The sequence below is a fragment of the Hemibagrus wyckioides genome, linkage group LG18, assembly GCF_019097595.1.
Source record: "Hemibagrus wyckioides isolate EC202008001 linkage group LG18, SWU_Hwy_1.0, whole genome shotgun sequence".
NCBI classification, from domain to species: Eukaryota; Metazoa; Chordata; class Actinopteri; order Siluriformes; family Bagridae; genus Hemibagrus; species Hemibagrus wyckioides.
The window spans coordinates 19795001-19817223 of NC_080727.1; the positions used below are offsets into that span (position 1 = coordinate 19795001).

At 39.9% G+C, this 22223-nt stretch overlaps 2 protein-coding genes across 4 annotated transcripts in view; both read left to right on the forward strand.

Annotated features, from left to right (window-relative positions):
* The window catches only part of clk4b (CDC-like kinase 4b), an 8054-nt gene extending 3600 nt beyond the window's left edge, over positions 1–4454 (forward strand). Inside the window, exons 3-13 of one of the 3 annotated variants that reach the window (XM_058416269.1) lie at positions 809–1031; positions 1588–1678; positions 2243–2309; positions 2418–2534; positions 2608–2774; positions 2927–3021; positions 3091–3220; positions 3302–3384; positions 3480–3559; positions 3819–3909; positions 4003–4454. In XM_058416269.1, coding sequence (XP_058272252.1) covers positions 809–1031; positions 1588–1678; positions 2243–2309; positions 2418–2534; positions 2608–2774; positions 2927–3021; positions 3091–3220; positions 3302–3384; positions 3480–3559; positions 3819–3909; positions 4003–4152 — 1294 coding nt within the window. In that variant the 3' untranslated portion in view covers positions 4153–4454. Of the gene's footprint in view, positions 1–808; positions 1032–1587; positions 1679–2242; positions 2310–2417; positions 2535–2607; positions 2775–2926; positions 3022–3090; positions 3385–3479; positions 3560–3818; positions 3910–4002 lie in introns of those variants that run through there. The other 2 variants (XM_058416267.1, XM_058416270.1) reach the window with 2 other exon arrangements.
* A 3991-nt stretch (positions 4455–8445) lies between these two features.
* LOC131369288 (collagen alpha-1(XXIII) chain) overlaps positions 8446–22223 on the forward strand; it is a 67276-nt gene continuing 53498 nt past the window's right edge. Inside the window, exons 1-2 of the mRNA XM_058415855.1 lie at positions 8446–8979; positions 11211–11280. Of these exons, the coding sequence (XP_058271838.1) occupies positions 8704–8979; positions 11211–11280 (346 nt within the window). The 5' untranslated portion in view covers positions 8446–8703. The remainder of the gene's footprint in view (positions 8980–11210; positions 11281–22223) is intronic.

The window sequence follows — 22223 nt, forward strand, 5'->3', positions numbered from 1 at the left end:
AGAGACATGTTGCTTGAATAAATCTGTAACCCTGACCATACACTTTACTGTTTTAAGAAAGCAAGTTAAAAACAAAACGCATGATGGCGTGTCTTTTTGGAGGTGTCTATTCCCCCCCCCCCCCCATTTTGTAGCTCAAATGCTACAAAACGACGTAATTCCGATTTACCAAATCTGAGTTAATGTTTATGTTCCCTGAATAATCAGATTATTAGACTTAAATTTGAGTCTTCCTTGAAGTTTGATAACAAAATGGCTTTACTTATTTTGGAAAGTAAATCAGATTCCGTCCTAGTGAGAAACAAAGAGACTTATCCCACTCCTTTAGCTTAGACAAATGGACGGATTGTGACAGATCAGATTGGCGGGCACTCGAATAAGACTTATGCAACGATGCCATAACAGGAGCTGAGGCATCCTGTTTAAGGTTGTACTGTTACAACACTGACAGGTTAAAACATGGCTTTCAGCGTGCTATGTGTAAAAGGGGAGGAGTGTGCACATTCCCACAGGAGGTGTCTCTAGGGTCTGCTCTAAGTTTAGCCTCTGTTGAGGATCCCTCCCTACTGGTAGGACACTCGATGCTGTTTGACGTTGGGCAGGGCAAGATGGCACATTCTTCACGCGCTTGCTGAAAGAAGTAATTAATCGACCAAAACTGAGAGACGCGCACTTATGTTTTGAGGTAGAGACATCATTCAGAGAGGCGCTCTGTCCCCCAAATGGCTGCTTTGCAGATGGTCCAGGAGAAGAAGGTAGTGCATTTTTTGTGTTTTTTCCATGACTGGGGATTGTATTGTTTCTGCAGGTGCAACAAAAGCACTAGGGGGCTGGAGTACGCAGAGCACAGGGCGACAGAGCCCGGGCTGAAGGCGTGCGGCCATGAGAAGACAGCGAGTGTCCGAGGCGTTCCTGAGAAGGAACAGGACAAGGAAAGGGACAGGCATTGGCACCACTACAGCAAAAACTTGGCTCGATACAGTAGCAGAGAACAACAACGCTCTAAGCACCGCAACAGCCGGTCACACTCGGTAAACACTCATTATCACTCTCTTGGCTATAGCTGGGTTTTGAGTGCTTTGTCATACCTTTTCTACTGTAAAGGATGGTCACCTTGGTCTGTTGTGAAATGTAGATTTAGTATAATTTTTTTAAATGAAAATGCAATTTCTTACTTGGGTTAGGAAATTAAAAAGGTTCCTAAAAAGTCATGTGTTGGAAATCAGTATCAGTACATTTAGAGTAGGATAGCAAAATGGTCCAATGTGTATTGTTTTTATTTCTCCTAAGTCTCTTGTCTGAAAATGTTGTTGCCATGTCTTTCTTCTGTAACACACACTATGTTGGCCCTGTGCCGTTTTCTCGGGACTGAATTTGAAATTGCTGCTGCTGCCGTGCCGCGTCTCGTTCCCTCCCTTCACCGACCCTACTTGCCGATTGAACGAATGACACATTTGGGCCTGGTTCTGACCGGTGTATGATGCTGATGCTGCTGCTGCTGATGATGGTGGTGGTGATGATGATGATGATGATGATGATGATGCCGGCGTCTGTGAACGTCAAACCCCTCCCTCTCCCCCGTTCCAGAGAAGTCATCGCAGGAAAAGAACCAGGAGTTTTGAAGATGATGAGGAGGGTCACCTGATCTATCACAATGGACAAGTGCTAAGAGCAAGATGTACAGAACACGTATCTTTCTCTGTCTGTTCTGTGTCTAGTTTTTGGGAGATGGGTAGGGGTAACTTTTCATTTTGTTTTGGGTTTTGTTTTGTTGGTTGTTTTTTTTGTTTTTTTTTAAAAAAAAGGGTAGCTGGAATATTTTAGCGCTAAGCTATGAGGTACGATGCTGGGTGTTAAAACAGTTCTGCAACAGAATGTTTTCCACCTCCAGCAGGCATGCACTGCAGGATTTTAGCTTAGTTTAATATTCCAAGATGAATTGCAAATTTATATCAAGTTATAAGCTTTGAATGGTTTGTCTGCACTAAACAATTATCTGTTGGAGAGTAAGTCTTAAGATTTGCAATGTTAAATGATCAGCAAAGGCGTTCCATATTTCTACTACTGTCGAAATGTCATACAAGACATCTTGAAACAGAAATATTCTTCTACTTTAAGTCTAAAGTCACGTAGTGTATGCCGAGCATTGCTAGGGGTTTTTTATTTATTTATTTATTTTTCCCCTTATATTATCAATAAGCTCTCCTAACTGCACTGTCTTTATGCTTTTCTTTGTTTTTAGATGAGATTGTAAGCACTCTAGGTGAAGGAGCTTTTGGAAAAGTAGTGGAGTGTCTCGACCACACCAAGTAAGCTCTAACAGCTCGTCTCATCTTGTTGCGCGTGAGATGAACACAACACACACACGCACAAACATGCTGTCCAGTTTTCACTCGTCTTTTCTGGTTGTTCGGTAGAGACGGTATCAGGGTGGCCCTGAAGATTATCAAAAATCAGGAGCGCTATCGCGAGGCAGCTCTTATCGAAGTGGACGTGCTGAAACAGATGAATATGCTGGACACTGAAAATCAGTTGTAAGTGGTTTATTGGATGCTATTGGAATAAAATAGATCACGGAAAAATAAATAAATAAAAAATCTTTTTTAGTGCCTGTGTGCGGATGCTGGACTGGTTTGATCACTACGGTCACATCTGCATCGTGTTTGAGTTGTTGGGGCTGAGCACATACGACTTCCTGAAGGAGAATGACTACATGCCCTTTACAGTTGACCAGATCAGACACATGGCAGATCAGATCATCAGAGCCGTCCACTGTGAGTACATGCCACTGTATTACCTCCATATCTTTGACAATATCAGTGTTTCACCAACCCGTTGCTGTAAAAACAATAGGTAGGTAACACTTTACATGTGCTGTCCTTACTTCTGTCGCTAAATATTTAATTAGATTTCTGTTCTCTTTCAGTTCTTCATCAGAACAAGTTAACACACACTGACCTGAAACCTGAAAACATTCTCTTTGTCAATTCAGACTGTGACATCGAATACAATGCCAAGTTGGTGAGTATAGCTGATAACTGTTATCTAGTAAATTCCAGAGATTAGGCCCTGAAGTGTTTCCGTCTGCAGAAACGGGATGAGAGGACGCTGAAGAACCTCAGCGTGAAGGTTGTAGACTTTGGCAATGCTACGTATGACCATGAGCACCATACCTCAGTGGTGTCCACACGTCACTACAGAGCGCCCGAGGTTGTTTTGGGTAAGAAACTCCTCCTTATAGAGAGCAGTACGAATGTGGAATCGGACTTTTCTGTTTACACACAATTCTCTTCATTCTCAGAGCTGGGCTGGAATCAGGCATGTGATGTTTGGAGTTTGGGCTGCATTCTGATTGAGTATTATCTGGGATTAACACTGTTTCAGGTAAGTGAGACAAACAAAAATCTCTACAGCTCTAAAATAGTTTTTCCTGAATATTAAAAATGGCAAGTGTATTATTGACGCTGGGTTTGTTACAGACTCATGACAGCAAGGAGCATCTAGCCATGATGGAAAGGGTTCTAGGACCAATACCGGCACACATGCTCCAACAAACGAGGTGAAGAAAACAAGATGAAACATTTTGCATTGTCGTGCTAAGCTGTGTAATGGCTAGTAGTCTCACAAGCCAGACCTCCAGCTTTCGCTAGAGACTTCGATTCATCTCATCACTGGATAAAAAAAATGCCTGCTTGTTCACTCTGTAGTCCAAAAATTCTAGTCAATGGGGGCCAATACTGCTGTATATCTGTAATATTTATGTTTGGTTGCTGCATTGCAGTAATCATGATGCTCATGTACATGCGGTCTGGTTACAGGAAACGGCACTATGTTCATCATGGCAAGCTGGACTGGGATGAGTACAGCTCATCAGGAAGATACGTGAGGAAGCACTGCAAGCCTCTCAAGGTAAATGGCATAAAATTTGCAACTTGTATTTCAGCAGAGCTAACAATATGTTAATAAATTCTCTTCGCACATAACAATTCATTACTTTTCCAGCACTACATGTCCTCCAAGAGCTTGGCTCACGAGCAGCTGTTTGATCTGCTCCAGAAGATGATGGAGTACGACGTGTCCAAGCGTATCACCCTCGAGGAGGCCATCAAACACCCGTTTTTCACCCCACTTAGGAAAAAGTGTGAAAAGTGAACCTCTGTTAACCAGATTCACCCTTTTTACACCTCCCACGGAGACTCCCGCTGACTGTATCAGTCTGCTTTACCAGAGCAATACGTTTAAGAGAGCGCTTTAAGTGTTAAAAGGAATGCAGCTACAAGTACATCTGTGCTTCGTTACAGCTGTGTAAAGATGACTGGTGCATAAGAATGGTGCATATTTCTCATTCAAAGTTACCCGCTTGCTTAATGTACATATTTATTTTGTGATCTCACGTGTAAAATGTGTTCCACTGGATTTTTGTGTTAATTAAACTTTACTACATTTTCAGATAATCATTGTGTGTTTTTCAAAGATTTGGAGTATTAGCAGAAAGACAGTATATAGTTTCTAGGATTCAATCATAAGTAAGGAAAAGTCTGACCTCTGAGATGTCATTCTGTCCTACAAGTAACATATCTAATGAGTCTTAAAGCAAATAATTTATTTTGCTGCTTGGTTGCATTGGAAACCTAGTCATAGTTGTTACTCCAAAGCTGTCAAATGAGTTAGACTAGGATTATACACATTTTCTATGATTTCCAGGATGTTCGTATTCAGAGTTAAACCTGAAGTAGGTGTGGCCTCAAAAAGTAGACATGCCACAGAGCAGTAAAGATGACAGGAGCTACGACGGTTCCTCCAACTCAGCTTTGTATATGGATTTTATTAGAACATTGTTCAGTCTTAATAATATTTGGTTGCATCCATACTGTAGATATTAGACCGGTCTGCATGGGAACTGGCTTAAAAGATGTCCTGTAGATGTCGCTCCAGTTCCACAACAGGACATCATCTGTACTCTTTAGGGTTCAGTGATTGGACACTTTATGTACAACTATTATGATCAGTCTCTCTGTATAGGGTCGGGAGTAGGTTTGAACATCGGGTAATTGAAAAGAATTTAATCGTCATTATTTATTAAAAGGGTTATTTTATTTGGCAGGAACATTACTGTGTAAAATCAGCTATTATTAATTTAACTTTTTAATATTGGCACTGTAGAGAATGTCCCAAATTTATGATGTCTTTTGGGAATATTTTCTAGTTTTTAAACATCAGAGTAAAAATTTTCCCTTCATAAGATCTTGTGGAATATATGAACTGGGCAAATCTCAAATTTCTTGCTTTAAACATTATATTCCATGAATAAAGTTCCATTAGAAAGCCTTCATTGAAAGCTGGGATTCTTTAGGAAAGTTCATGTTTTTAAAGATGTTCAAGGACTTGTCAGGGGTTTAAACTTTCTGGCTCCAGTATATAAATATAAAGGTAAGGGAGAGTGGGATCGGTTGTAACACTAGCCTTTGCTCTACTAAGCAACAAGCAAAACTGCGATCATGCTAATTAGCATCCTCTGCTACCGTGACTCTAAAGAACTAAGAAGATTAATATGCAGAAGAATATTTATTTATATTATGGACTTAATTGAAACATTATGTGTTCAATTAATCTAGGTTAGGCTCGATCATTGTCTAATTAGCATAACTGATAGTTGGCTACGCTAAGCTGGTATGTCAGCTTCGAAGATGATTGACAGTATGAGGTGAGGGTTGCTAATACCAAAGTCTCTAAGATATTTAACACAACACAAAAATCATTGTACACTATATTGCCAAAAGTTTTGGGACACCCCTCCAAATCATTGAATTCAAGGGGTTGGGCTTGGCTCCTTAGTTCCAGTGAAAGGAACTCTTAATGCTTCAGCACACCAAGACATTTTGGAACTTTGTGGGAGCAGTTTGGGGATGGCCGCCTTCCTGTTCCAACATGACTGCGTACCAGTGCACAAAGCAAGGTCCATAAAGACATGGATGAGTGAGTATGGTGTGAAGGAATCCTGACCTCAACCTGATAGAACATCTTTGGGATGAATTAGAGTGGAGACTGTGAGCCAGACCTTCTTGTCCAACATCAGTGCCTGACCTCACAAATGCACTTCTAGGGGGAATGGTCAAAAATTCCCATAGACACACTCCTAAACCTTGTGGAAAGCCTTCCCAGAAGAGTTGAAGCTGTTCTAGCTGGCTAACTCCATATTATATTCATGTGCATGTAAAGACAGACGTCCCAAAACATTTGCCAATATAATGTATGTACTTAAAAATGGCGTCCTTTCTGAAATAATCATGACATTTAACGATGGTACATGTAAATGAAAACTACTGGATAACTGGAAGTTAGTTACTGTACCAAACTGTGTGGGGAAAGTGAAGTGTCATTAAAAGTGAACAGTTAACGTTGTGTGTGTGTGTGTGTGTGTGTTAGTGTAATGGCTTGGCTTGCCACCAGAGGACTCTGGGCAGTGTGTAGCTGAAGACTTTGGTCTACTGATTGGAAGATTGTGACTTTCAAAACACAGCACTGCCACTGTTGGGCACTTAATCTTCAGCTGCTCAGTTGTATAAATTATAATGTATACACTGTATAATGTAAGCCACTCTGGATAACGGAGTCTGCTAAATGTCGTAAATGGACGAAGACTCAACCGTATCAGCTGTTAATGCACTCGTGTGTTTGACATGTGGTATGTATGCGCCATGCGTTTTTTTTATACTGATGGTGCTCTTAGTCCCTGACCTACTGAACCAGTAAGAGGACGTGTTTATTGATAGCAACTTCAAAGCCCTTCGGTAAGTCGTTCTGGATAAGGCCGGCTGCCAGATATCGTAAATGTAAATGTAAAACGTAAACAAACTGACCCCACATCATGTCAGCAACTGAACTCATGACACAGGGCCGGTTAGAACAATTTGGTCCACATTTAATTGTGTGGAAATAGTATTTATTATCAATAGCTATTGTTATGAATAGCTTCACCTGACAGCTTTAGAATGTTTTAGGTTGGTCTTACACTGCGCCTCTGATGATTATTACTTCTCACACTCTAAGAATATCATGTGTTCTTCGTGTCAGATTGTGTAGTTGCTATAAGCTTTGCCTTACATGTTTGTAGGTCCTCAAGCATTACACTGTCATAATTATTTGCACTGCGAAATGCACTTCTGCTTAGATGCTAACTGTATTTCGTTGCCTTGTACCCACATGTGCAGTGACAATAAAGTTGAATCTAATCTAATCTAATCTAATGCTCCATTTACAGAGCATTGGTGTGAAAATTAGCTAACCACACACATTCATCCTCTGTTTATTTCAATGTCCTGTCGCTTTTTGCCCTGTGGTCATAACTGTGGTGAGACATTACAGAGACGTTTAATTCATTTATGTTTAGTTTATGTTTTGCCATGACCAATACCGTATTTGTGCCTGTCCTGAGTTTTGTGTAATTATCTGCCATCCTCCAATTGATGGTTTTTATACGAGTTTCTTTTAAGCAACATTTTCTGACAGTCAGAACTTTTTTGTTGACTGTCTTTGGTCCCAGTGGCACTAAACTGGACACCAGTGGACATGTTATGTTGTACGTTCAATAGCCTTATCTGAACAGAACAAAATTTTCATGGGGTGCGGGGGTAGTTCCTTTTTATACAGGTGATGTATATATATCCAGATCAGCCATGTTGATGTTTTTCTCAGACCAATTCTGAGAAAATTACATGCTGGATTATTGGACCTACTGTTTTTGCCAAACTCTATGATTTTCTACCCAGATGTTAGAAATAAAAAAGAATATTATATTAGACTATTGCTGTTTGGCAGATTCAGTCTTGTAGCACAGCCATCAGTGACCCATAACAGTGACCACATATTAAACACTTCCTGAGACGCAAAAAAAAAAAAAAATGCTTTGTGATGGTTTTATTGTACTTTAAAATTGTTGCTGGAACATTTGTTCGCCGCGAAACTGAAACGAGAACCAGCGACTCTTCTCGACTCCATGGACACTATGCTGTGTGAGGAGCATGATCAGATGACCACATGACCCCAAACTCCTGTGTTCATTTTTAATTGTTGCATGATTTTTATCACTGGGAAAACAATTCCAAAAATGATTATCTGTGATAAATCTAATTCTCCAGTCCAAACAGGACCGCCGATCTTAACCTAAATGGATCCTTTACAGTGTATGGCAAAATATTGTACAGTGTAAAGCCAGCTTTACTCATAAGAGGTGGCAAAGCTTACAACTGACCCCACTCGCCCCATACATATGGTGTTTTCCATAATATGTCATGCAGCAGTTGGATGATGTTCATGAAGTAAATCTAATCACAACAAGGGAGTTTGAATAAATCCTGATGTTTAATACAAAATACAAAATGCAAGCCATATTAGCCTACTTTAATGCATCTATCATCATGCTGTGGTTTGAAGGCGCCCAGAATGACAGGAAGTGCGTTGGCCAAAGTGTTGGCACGAAATCCTCGCTCGCGCAACGCTTTAAGCAGCGCTCGCGCACTAAGTCGGAGCACACACCACACGCGCTCGGTTTTTTCTCTCTATTTCCTCTCTCCTGACGATTAAAAAAACCCCAAAAAACGTTTCATGTCAGGACGCGTTACGGTGAAGGTTTAACCCGAGTTTTGGTCACAAATCCGCGTGTTTTTTGAGCTTTTTCTTCCAGAGTCACCAGAGTACCCAAGGATGCGCGCGATGGCTCTGTCGAAGGAGATGGTCAACAAATCATCCAGCAGTGCTTACAAAAGCGCCTTCTACTCTTTCCAAGCTGCTTTTTGTTTAGTTTTGTCCGTATTTTCCGTGGTATTTTGCGCACTCATAACCTTCAGGACGTCTCACCTGGAGCACAGAATGCAGTTTCTGGAAAGCGAGCGCCTTTCTGTCCTGGGCGCTGCACCTCCATCTGCGCAGGATAACCTCAACCTCTCTCTGTGGGATGCGGTGGAAAAACTCGTCCATAAGGTAAGCTGGAGAATAATAACGTGATATTTGTATTGGGATGAACAAAAATTCACTTGTTGTATGAAGGAAGACGTATGCTTAGGTTGTGTTAAGGTACAATACAAACATTAGGGAGTGGAGTGGGAACTTCTAATGAGAGAAAATGATTGCATTATGTCCCTTTACTGTACCTTTCAATAGACTAGAATATTCCCTTATAATAAGTTAGTATAATTAACTCAATAATCCTTAGTCTTCCATCATAGTGACTTTCAGTTTCCTCAAGAGGCAAAATTACGCGGTGGCCATTCCAATAAACAGATAAAAATATTTATATAGCAATTTGATTAATTAATGAACAATCTTTAGGTGTAATGTTGTTTTATATACTGTACTTTGTGCAGGATACAATAAAATAATAAATAAATAACTCTTGGCTGTATGCCAGTGAAAAGTCCAAACATTTGAGCTTCAGAAATTAGGGTCAATCTTTATACAACAGAATATAAACATGGACATTTTTTTATCTTAAACTTTAGGAAAATAGACACAGAATTTTAGATCGTTTAGGTAAAATTTTAAGGAAAAATTTAAGCACTGGGATTTTCCATGAAAAAGCATTTTTAAAAAAAGTAATAATATCAAAGTTATTGATTATGCAATACACTGAACAGGAGCTGCCAGATTTTTTAAAGACTATCAGTAATAATATCAGAGTTATTGATTATGCAATACATTGAACAGGATCTATGGAATTTTTTAAAGACTATCAGTAATGATATCAGGATTATTGATTACGCAGTACACTGAACAGAAGTTTGTGTCCAAATTTCATACAAATTTTGATCAGGTCAGGGATGTAATTAAGAATTCTGGCCCACCTGAATCAATATTGTTATAGGCCTCTTTAATTCCATATTTCGTTTTGTATACCTGAAATCTATTTAAACATCCTGCTCGACTTTAGTGGGCCCCTATCCAGCCTCCAGATGTGGAACGAACACAATTTTTTTAATCCTCCTACATGGTCAGAAATCTATCATATCAGTGCACTTTGTAGGTGTACAGTTACCGACTGTATCACATCTGTGAACAGCAATATCCCTTTTGGCATTGTTTTGTGCTAAAACGGCTTTTAAGATTTATTTCATAACCATAAAACAAATATTAAACATTCATGACATTATTAGAGACTTTGTGTTTTATTCCAACGTTCCACCAACAGAATACAAGTTGGATTTTTTTTATAGGGTGCTTTATGTCTCAGTTAATGAGATTGGGATTAAAACCATGACATTGATGTGACCAGTTAAACAGGGTAATGAATTTAGGATATCTTTAGGATCTTCAGGATTTTCACCAACAGAACTTTTTGGTTCTGTTTCATGGACCCCATTTGAGAACCATGGCCTTAGGGCAAAGGGACCACCATGAAAGCACCACTGATCAGATATTATTGGCTGGTAGACGTGTATCAGGTGGAGAAGCGCCGCTTTGATTTTCAGCCGCAGTAGTGTTACTGCTGGGTCGAGAACAGTCCATCAACCAAGCTGACAGTGATGATTGACATAAACTTTGACATAAGCTTATTGACATAACTTTTTTACCATAGACTATCAGTGTAAGCATGGAATAAAAAATGACCAGAAGTGTACCTCCACTGGTGTACCTGTATTATAGGTTCACTTGATTAAATAACCACTGACTATACACTATACACCCAAAAGTTTGTGGACACCTGGCCATAATGTTCATATTTGCATGTTGAAAATGCCATTCCAGATTTATGCTGTTATAATAATAACCTCCATTCTCCTAGGAAGGTTTTCCAATACATAATAGAGCATGGCTGTGGGGAGTTTTATTGATGTCAGGTGAGGAGGTCTGGGGTGCAGTCGGCGTTCCAGTTCATCCCAAAAGTGTTCAGTGCGGTTGAGGTCAGGGCTCTGTGCAGGACGAGTTCTTCCACGATAACCTTGGAAAACCATGTCTTCATGGACCTCACTTTGTGTATCATCTTGCTGGAATACATGTGAGCCCATTGGTTCCAGTGAAGAGAAGTTCTATATAACTGTGTGTCTCCAACTTTGTTTGCAATTTGCTTGGGGAAGGAAGACATGTGGGTGTGATGATCAGGTGAACACAATAGCTATGTAGAAAAATGGCCACTTAGTGTAGACATTGAGGTTACAACCAAGACACAAACATGAAAGCTGCTTTCTGGAAATCTAACAAATGTGTCATTGCTGCAGAGACTGATGGAGGAAGTGCCTAAACTTCGTACACCGAGGGAAGTAGGTCATGCGTGCTCTTGCCCACCAGGTAAGTCCCTCTTACAAGTTTCTCTCCTCCTGATAAATACTGGATCATCATTTGCCTACTGGACAGAGTGCCTTGTCACTGGTTAGAAGAGTTTAAAAGGAATCCAGATTTTTATTTAACAGAGTGGATTGTGTTGATATATGAATCAATTTCAGGTTATATGCTGTGACCTTGCTGTCTCAAACGAATTAGCATTTCAGTGTTGGGATCATTTTCCAGAATTTTCTTTTTTAGAGTTTAAGCGCTTGTCATCAACCGGCGCTGTGCTTTAGAGCAGTAACCTCTATTTCCTTTAAGACGACGCAGATGTGTCCTTGGTAGTTCGCAAATGTGTGTATCCAGCATCTTAGTGCCTCTCCAACTGATATGCGCTGCTGAGTGACAACATTTGCGCAACCACAAACTGAATACATCTCATGGAAGTCTTGTAGTTTAAAGGCAGCCGACATGTGGAAGTTATAAAGCCCGAAATGTGGTTCAAGATTGATTGACAGACATGGTATGTTGTGTAACCTCAGCCATACACAGTATCTGGATATCAGCAGAAGTGTTTGGGAAGGATAGAGTGTTTAACCCTGTGTGGATTTTTAGTTGATTTTTAAAAAAAAAAAAAAAAAAAAGATTTTATTTTCTGAGAATATGTCTCCCTTGAGACAGTAACAGATTTTGAAAAGGTTACGATCAAGACAGGGATGTCGAACCTGGCTTTTCGATGGACGCTTGAAGGACCACGTTATAGACGCATCCATTGTACTTGTTAGTTATTCATTTACTCATTATCTTTAGTAAACTGTTTATCCTTGTAAAGGACATAGTAGGCTGTCCCGAGTGTAAGGCAGGGACACCCCCTGAATTGGGAGATGGGAAGAATCCAAAAGAAAATGAGACACATAGACAACTAGGGTCCTTTCTACTCACTGTTCCATCATGGCACGGTGGGTCAGTCTAATCAATAATGGAATTACTTTTAAAGAAAAAACACTATCATATTTCTTTCATTTGCAAAAAGTGCATCTTAAGGAATCACTGCAAACCTGTGCAAAGAAATCAGCATACGGTTTGCATGTGCACACTGCCAGAGGGGTATGTGAGTACGGACCATAACTAACCAAGGACAGGTGAGTTTGCTGTAGACATGAGATCACTTTATAATGTTGGACAGAGCACGCTAATAATACAGTCTGTACAGTCTTCAGAGGATCAAACTCAAGGCCATTTCCTTTCATCTACCTGGTAGAAACCTTTTCTGAAACATTCAGCAAACGGTTCTTTCTATGATGGAGATATTACAGTTTCAGAGGTGATAATATTTAGACTGCAAATAGACGAACAATCAGACCGGCTTTAAAACATTAACTTACTGGCTAAGGCTAATGTGCTATTGTTAAATAAATCAAATCAGGTGTGCTGATCTTACATTTCAGTGGCTAATATTACTTTAAGATTTAATGCTATTTTATTGCTGCCTTGAAGCAAACTATACGATTACAAGAATTATACAGTGCATGTAGCTGCCAATTTTATGAAAAACTCCACTGGGTTTCTTGTTGTCTGTTCCAGGCCAGGAACTGAATGCTACGATCCAACAAAGTCAAACTCATAATGTCAGGCATGAAATTACCCAATGGTGCTTTTGGGAAACAGGATCCCAGGCACATTTTTTAAAAACCTTGCCTTCTTCTAATGCTATTTGCAGGCAATTTCTACTCACTGTTCACTAAGTTGCCCTCAATTTCATCTACCAGTTTTGAGAGTGTAAAGGCTAAAGCATGCTTCTGCACATGTTGTTACACTCAGGTATTTCTTCCCTATTTGACCTAGCATCTGTAGTAAAATTAGCAACGTTTCGTGATTGTAGACCACTTGCGATTACAGCTTTCCATTTCGGATGTTTTTCGCAAGTTCAAATCAAATCCAGTTGGTCATATCCTGTTCTGCAGTACTTTAAATAGTTTTATTAACTGTTAATTATCAGCCTATTTGCTGAACATGATTCATCCAAACAAAACACAAGAACCCCTGTACAGTTCTCGGTGAAGTGTTTTTACTGGACATCTATCAAACCTCATTTGGTGGCATTTCCAGTTATGAAGGGATGCTTACAATTTACAGCCATGTCCACCAGGGAGATTTTAGTGCTTCCTTCGTTTTTATTGTCTCAAAATATTTGTCCTCCAAAGCCGTTGCTGATATCTATTGTGCGTAAAACAAATACAAACGGATTTGGAAAGGGAACCATTGGGACGGAAGCGGCGTCTGTTTCTTGCGGCTCTTGACCGGATTAATTGGAAAGAGAACGTGAATGCGGCTGAATACTTCTCAGGGCTTTCCTGAATACGTCTTTGTGGAGCATTTCCGCCTCTCTGCTATTAAAGAGCAGTGACTCAAGGCCTTACGATGAAGGTAACTCAGGGCAATATCCTTGAATCTCCAACACACATGAAAGGAAGTCCACTAGAGCCTTCTTTTGGCCTTGTTAACAGTCTTTCATTCATCAAGAAGCATGAAAGCGCACTTGAACAAGGCCTGAAGAAAATGAACTAATGGGCAACAAATTGAAGCAAGCCCACTTCTTAATTGTTGGTTTCTTCAAGACCCTGACTGAAAATGCTGGGGTTTTTTCTCTCAAATCTTGAGCTTTTGCTTTAACTTTGTTTTCCACTTCTTGAATATTCCCTTCTGTCAGACTGTCAGGTCATATTCAGAGGAGCTAGATAATGAACTGTAACAGAGAATTAAAGCCACAAACCATAATGAGCACTGTGCAGCTCATACATTGCTCTGTGGCTGAGAGACAGTGACATAGGTATGTGGTCCATTAGTTCTTTTTAGAGTTGGGCAATATGACAAAAATTATTATGTATGATGCACAATATCCATCACAGTATATAGGTTTGCAAAGGAAGTGGCGGATTTAAGAGGAAATCTACAAAATGGAAACATCAGACAACTGTCTAGTTTGGGTGAAACTGCACCCTTTATATCCTCAGATTCCAGTTTTTGGCTGAAGGTATTCTCGCTGAAGGAGCTCGATGTGCTCTTTCGTTTTCGTAGCCCATCCTTAGCAAATGTTATGTGTTCTGAAATGCTTTTCTGCTCACCGTGTTTGTAAAGAGTTACTTTAGGCTTCCTTTCAGCTTGAACCAGTCATGTTGATTCATATCTCCCATCAAATGTTTGTTTCCGCTGGAGAATTGCAGCTCACTGGATGTTATTTTGTTTCTTTGAACCATTCTGTGTAGAGACTGTTGTGTAGGAAAATCCAAGGAGATCAGAAGTTTCTGAAATACTCAAACCAGCCCATCTGGCACCAGTGGCTATGCCACAACGATTACATTTGTTCCCCATTCTGATCTTCGATGTGAACATGAGTGCTGATCAGACATTAGCACACAAGTGTTGTAGAATAATAACAGAACTCCACAGAAGTCATGTGCGGATGGTGATAGTCCTGATGACTGGCATGATGATATTTTGTCAGCATGTGATTAATGCTAGATTTGAGCGTAATCAGTCCATGCAGAACTTACATGAGAATCATGTCTTTGGACTTCCTTTTTTTTCCCATACTGGCCCCGTATTAATAGATACCACATTGACGGAAAGTGGTGGAAAGTACAAAAGCATACTTTAGTCATTATGGAGAAGTGTTTTCACTCTTCAACCTGAAAACATGGATTGGGGTTTTTTTTTTTTTTTTTTTTTTTTATGACCCAGCAAACTGCTTTAATACTTGGCTTCAGAAGTGACACAGAATAGTTGGGTGATACTGTGAAAGGGAATGAGAGAGAAAGCTGAATGTTTTGCACAACCACATAACCTCATGGCCCAGGCCACAGGGATTCAGTTAGTCACATTTAGACTCACCCTGGTCTAGTGGTGATCTGCTGGGATAAATGTACCTCCAAAGAATGTATTCTTCCCTGGTTTATTGGCCTACCCATTGTGAAGACTTGTAATCTTTAATACTTCCTCCCTGAAGCTGTCTGGGTCTGCAAAGGTCTCACTCACTCACTCTCTCTCTCTCTCTCTCCCTCTCTATGCATTTTGTGGAAGGAAGACTTGAGAACTAAATGGCTTTGTTATTGAATTAAATGTGTCAGTAGTCTGTCAATTGATTTAACACTTGGCAACGTGTGATATGCCTCTGCTTTCAATATAAAGTCTACTGAGATTGTGGGTGAATTTGGGGAATTTGGGGGTATTTTTCTTATTCCACTGTTCACTGTTTCCATTGCCAAATACATTTGATGTGATAATTGAGTGATGGCAAGGATCTCCACAGCTAGCTATTTTAAGTCGAAACCCTCTCCCATATATATAAATGCTGTACAAACCTCTCCAATTACGTTCAATTGACTTTGGCCTGCAGTTGCCTTCTTGAAGCAGTCAGGCAAAACATATCACCTCCATCAAGGTCAAGATTAAACAGCAAATAATAACATTATGGTCACTGTACTACTGACTTATTGAAAGCATCTGTCAGTGGTTTGTACCCATGCTCTCATCTATACTGTAAAAACTATCTCCTTGATTCTACCGCATTTCATAATTTATTTCAATGAACTGTAAGGCCTTTATATAAGAACACATAAGAACGTGGGTATGGAAATAATTATCGTATGGTATTTTTTTATTACCTAAAAATTGCACAATGCATCATTAAATACACTCGCCGGGCCACATTCATAGGAACACCATGCAATTATGATTTATGCAATTATCCAATCAGCCAATCACATACCAGTAATACAATGCATAAGATCATGCAGAAACAGGTCAAGAGCATCCATTAACGTTAACTACAAACATAAAAATGCGGGGAAATGTGATCTTAGTGACTTTGACCATAGTGGCATGGTTGTTGCCAGACAGGCTGGTTTGAGTATTTTAGAAACTGCTGATCTCGTGGAAATTTTACACACAGCGGTCTCTAGAGTTTATACAAAGCGGTGTGAAAAACAATAAAACATCCAGTGAGTGACAGATCTGTGGGCGGAAATGCCTGGTTGAAGAGAGAGGTCTGTGGAGAATGGCCATACTGGTTCAAGCTGACTCGAAAGCCAAAGCAATTCCACTATTCACTTTTTACAGCCGTGCTGAGCAGAAAAGCATGTCCGACTTCGAGGAGGATGGGCTACAACAGCAGAAGACCATACTGGGTTCCATTCCCGTCAGCCAAGAATCTGAGATTACAGTGGGAACAGATTCAACGTCTGATCTTCAGATGATTTTTCTCTTGTTTTCATCTCATGATGTGCACCTTAGGTTCTTTTTGAATTTGGAAGACTGGTACTTAAACTATAGCTTTATAACTGGTACTTAGCTATTGCTTGACGTACAGCAGTCAGCGTATGTCGCCAAGTGATATCTGGCTTTTTAATGACTCTTTCCTGTACTTTTCATGGCCCTGCATTTGCAGGGAATCGGCTTAACTATTTGCTATTTTCACATAACACACAGGAGGGGTTGGCAGGACTGTCTGTGTCTTAATTTGATAAACAAGTGTTAAAATGCTCATTAAGCACTTGCGGTCAGATGAACAGAGCAGACTCTGTAATAGCACGTCTGTGTTGTCTGCTCAGGAGAGCTGACTCAGTTGGGAACGCTGCATTAACTACGATCTACCTCGTTCTCGTAGAAAGTCTGAAGATCAGTTTGTGGAGATGAGTCAGCTTTATCACCATCAATCTACTAAATATTTAATCCTGTTATGATTTTCGGACGGAATCTCCATCATTTATCACCCGTTATCCAAATAAACGCCGTCACTAAAGTGCTCTACCCACTTAACCTCCTTGTCTAAACTAAAATTTCTTTGCTGGATGAATTTCTTCACTTTCTCTTCGTTGTTCTGGCCCTGACAGAGACGGCTTTAAGAACGCTGATGGTTTGCGTGCATGTATGAGTAGGAATAGTCTGATCCTTACCGTCGTCAGGCCCTGGGCTAATCTTAATTGCAAATCTCCCAAATGCCTCCAGCCAGGCATTTATGTTCTTGCTTCCTCCATCTGTGTGGCAACATGCCATGTCTCTTCACTATTTCAGTTTCCCTAAAGACGGCACTTTCTAGACCTGCATGATCTGCAGGAGGGCATTGAACCTGTGGAGGCTGTTTCCTGAAGTGGGAGTTGAGTGGAGGAATGCTTTGGAGTCGTTATGGGTATCTTTGTTTTTGACACATATTGGATGTGCAGAGAATTATTTTTACAGTCCTTAGAAGCTTGTTAGATGTTAAATTTGTTAGAAATTTTTTTGTTCATTGTGTAGTAACATGGGCATTAAATAGAGAAAAAAGGTTGCACAATTATTTTGCTCAAAATCGCTGCCACTCGCTTTTCCTACCTATAGCCTAGTTCCAAACCTGGACTTAAAACACTTTATAATGTCAAGCTGCACTGTTGATACAGGTTTTTCATATCATATATAACTATATTAACATATTATCTATCTATCTATCTATCTATCTATCTATCTATCTATCTATCTATCTATCTATCTATCTATCTATCTATCTATCTAGCTAGCTAGCTAGCTAGCTAGCTAGCCATTACAAAAGTCAAAATCACAACCCACTATTAGATAAAGGTTATTACAGTATATTTATTATTAGCTTGTGATTCTTTGCCTGCTCACTTGATTTGTTTGAACTGATTAAGTCTCAAAAACAGAGAAAGCAAAATAATCTGAATCAGGAACAACATGCATTACTGCTCTGGTTATTTTGGAAAATAAATCTGCAAAGGGTCTGCGGAAGTTGTTTAAAAGTTAAAGGGGTCCCTAGTTGCAAACAGATAAAACTGATAAATTCTATCATATCATGTCTCTATGGAGTGGTACGGAAATGAGAGGACAAGAGCAGTTATCATCAGGTCAGCTGCAAGAGAATTCAGTCCTGTGTGAAGACGATTTTACAGCCTCCGAGTTGCGTGCAGTTGTTGGATTTGGACGATGGCAATCTCTTAATTATGTGTACTATTGTAGGCACAACTGATTGTAAGCTGCTGATAAGATGCCCTCTCCTTTTTATGTTTCCTTTTCCTAACCAACATTGTGACTATGTGTGATTCATGGGGCATGTTTTTGTGTTTTGTTTATTTTTCACTTCCTGTCCTACATTATATATTGTGGACGCTGTAACAGTGATGAAAATGTGGCCTGTGATTCTCGCTTTGCTGTTCTTTTCCCTGATGTTAGTCCTGGAGTTTGTGCATTTTTATGTTCTCTTTCATCCATATTGGAAGATTAAATCAATTGTCAGATAAAAGGCACTAAAGATGACTCAGTGTTGATCATCAGAAAAATATCATGAAGATTTATGTAAAGGTCTTTAAATGTTATGGCTTTGAACAGTCATCTCTCAGAGATAAAAAAACAATCCCCCGTGCTCAGTCCCTGCTCTGAACTTTTGGTCTCTGTGGCAATTCCTTCACATTAATCCAATGTTCCTCTGCTATACTGAAAAGGGATGGGTGTGTATTCAATTTGCTGATTATCTCAGACCCCGAGTCACGGTGCAGACACATGCCACGGGCTGTCCTGATGACACTCAGACCTCATAGAGAAGAATAAACTTCCGCTCAGGATGTCCCTCCAGCGTTCACATTGTCTGTGCGTGAAAGCAGTTTGTGTGTGTGTGTGTGTGTGCGTCGGGAGGAGGGAAAGTGAACAATTGTCCCGCCTCGAGGATTTCAGAGGTTCAGGGGCCGGTCATTGTATCACTTTGTTGGTTTAATTCACTCTATTGTCACACCAGCAAACAGATTACCATAAATCGATTAGTGCTCACCATTGCCCTCCTTCCTCTTCCACTTTCTCACACATGGCTTTTATCTGGGCCGAAAACACAGAGGATGGGCTAAAACAGAACGTTCTTTTCAAGCGACACAGTGGGTTTAGGCTTGAGTACACTATATCAGCAGAGACAGCGTAACACGACTTTTATTGCCTAGAGGAAGCACTTAGAGTGCGAGATGGAAATCAACAAAATAAGGACATCAAAGGGGCATCACATCGACTTAAGTCTCATCAATAGAGCTGTCAGGTTTTATCTTAGCAGATGATCTCCTTGATGGCTTGGATGTTGTCCATGCATGGTTGATTAGGGTGCGATGGCCTGTAAGTAACATGTTAGCAAGGCAAAAATACACTATATTGCCAAAGGTTTTGGGACACCCCTCCAATTCAGTTGTTGTTTTTCAGGGGTTGGGCTTGGCCACTTAGTTCCAGTGAAAGGAACTCTTAATGCTTCAGGATACCAAGACATTTTAGACAATTTCATGCTTCCAGCTTGGGACTGCACACCAGTGCACAAAGGAAGATCCATAAAGACATGGATGAGTGAGTTTGGTGTGGAGGAACTTCACAGAGTCCTCAACCCGTTAGAACACCTTTGGGATGAATTAGAGCGGAGACTGCGAGTCAGGCCTTCTCTTCCAAACACCAGTGCCTGACCTCACAAATGCTCTTCTAGAGGAATGGTGAAACCTTCTGAAAAGCCTTCCCAGATTTGAAGGCCAACTCCATATTAAATTCATGTGTATGTAAAGGCAGACGTCCTGGTTTTGGAATGGCTCAGAGTCTCCACTCTAATTCATCCTAAAGGTGTTCTATCAGGTTGAGGTCAGGACTCAGGCAGGTCAAGTCATCCATGTTTTTATGGATCTTGCTTTGTGCACAGGTGCGCAGTCATGTTGGAACAGGAAGGGGTCATCCCCAAACTGTTCCCACAACGTTGGGAGCATGAAATTGTCCAAAATGTCTTACAAAGGTATGAAGCTGAAGCATTAAGAGTTCCTTTCACTGGAACTAAGGGAAACACCTGAATTCACTGATTTAGAGGGGTGTCCCAAAACATTTGGCAAAATAGTGTATATATGACAGCAAATTTTGGAAATACAACAAAAGCAGAAATACAAATACAAACAAATACAAAAACCCAAGCATGTAGCTGTGTGTTTGAATTTTCTGAATTGTTTTTTGTCACGCTGTTGTGTTTTGCTGTCGTGTCTTTACATTTGCTGTTGTGTTTTTAGGTGTGGTTTCATGTCTCTGAGTTAGCTGTGGTGTGTTTGGTTTTGCTGTTGTGTTTTGGGATTTGTTTGTGGTTCATTAATGTGTTTCGTATTTACGGATCAGCTGACTACAATTAAGTCGAGAACTCATTCCTTGAACTAGTTCCAGGATGTGACCTGAAAACTGCAGATGCAAGTAAAAATAAATAAATAATAATAATAATAAGAAATAATCCACATTTTTTAATATGACAGCATTTTAAAAGGATGTTTTTTGACTGCATTTTTGTTTGTTTGTACTGAATATTTCTGCGTGAAAACCTGTTGCCGTCGACAAAAGCAGACTATAGGACCTGTTTAAAATGATCCATGTTTATGTACATTCTCTTTGAATGGATTGTCTTTTGGAGAAATTTACATGACCCAGTCCAGATGGACTCTGGCCACCTGAATAATATGTTTGCTTAGAAAATTTAAAAGTGAATGTGTAAAAGAAAACAACAATACATGCCAAAGGTGCTAATACACTATTATATAACTTAATTTCCCTATTAATCTTACTTCCCATCCCCTCTCAGTGACCTCTGTGGTGACCCCAGACTCTGAGGGTCCTAGCATAAATCACACATGTGGCCTTGGCTGCACCCGAATCTTGCGTCAGGCCCTGCTTTGCATTGTTCATGACGTACTTATGAGTGCGTCTGTGTGTCTGCACATGCACACTGATAGTAGTTGTCTTGGCCTGTTGACTCGTCTGGTATTTTCTCCGCATGCACTACGAAGCGTAGGACAATAAACCTTTCCAGGCCATCAACTTTGCATCCACTCCCACAGGCTTCCACGCTCATTCATTCACATCCTCTCTCAATGTCTCCTCAGCACTGTGTTATTTATACTCACTTGCAATTTAGGCTTATCCAATATTGATGTTTCCTTGCTCATGATTTTCAATGAAAACAATATTTAATCATAACGAGGAACAGGAGAACGAGCATTTCCTCTGTTTCTGGTTTAAGGAGAGTTGGTCTAGTACAATTTTGATAGAATCCTTTTACAGACTTTTATGACTGAAGTTTTACTGTTCTGTTCTCAAAATGTTTGTACGTATCTGCAACCCTCCGCGCAAGAGAGTGGGGGGAAAAAACAGTGTATTTAATTATTATTGCTATTAACTTTAAATGACTAAATTGAAATCATTTCTGGGATTGTTTCCAGCCAGAAATGCTTGACATTGCTACAATTTTTATATTATACAGTTTATTATGCAACCTAATTTGGTGAAATTGCAAAGCACAGGACTCTTCTTTTAATCTCCTAGCATTGAAGACACATATGTAATGATAGCTGAATCGAAGAGCGTGTTTCGATGATGCCACATGATGCGTCTCAGCCCAAATCCGGGGAAAATATTCTGCAGTATTTTGAAATATTTTGCAAGCTCTTCTGAATATTGCGGTGTTTGATTTTGCGTTACTTTCTGCGGTCACAATATCCTGGATAAACTGTCAGGGACAAAATTTGGTGCTTTTTTTGACCCAAGTGTTTTTGGTGGCTTTTATAATTAGATCCAGTTAGCTCATGCTAATATAACTGTATAAAGTTGGCCAAGTCAAACCTATATTGTAAGATTAGACTTCATGATAATGAGCTCAAAACATTTTACATTGATCTTGACAGGAAACGAGGGCACCCTGAGAGTAGGTGAGATAGGGGGGAAAGGGGGGCGGGGTTTCCAGGCAGTGTTAGTTAATATTGTATTTAGATATATTTAGATGTCTAAACACCTCCATGCTGATTTTACCGTCTCCTAATGGTTTTTTTTTTAGAGATTCTTTTGACATTTTTTAAGTAGTAACTCATACTAGTGTACTCAGAGCTCCCACGCAAAGTGACGGAAGTGTCACTGGATATTTGTATAGAAATGAATAC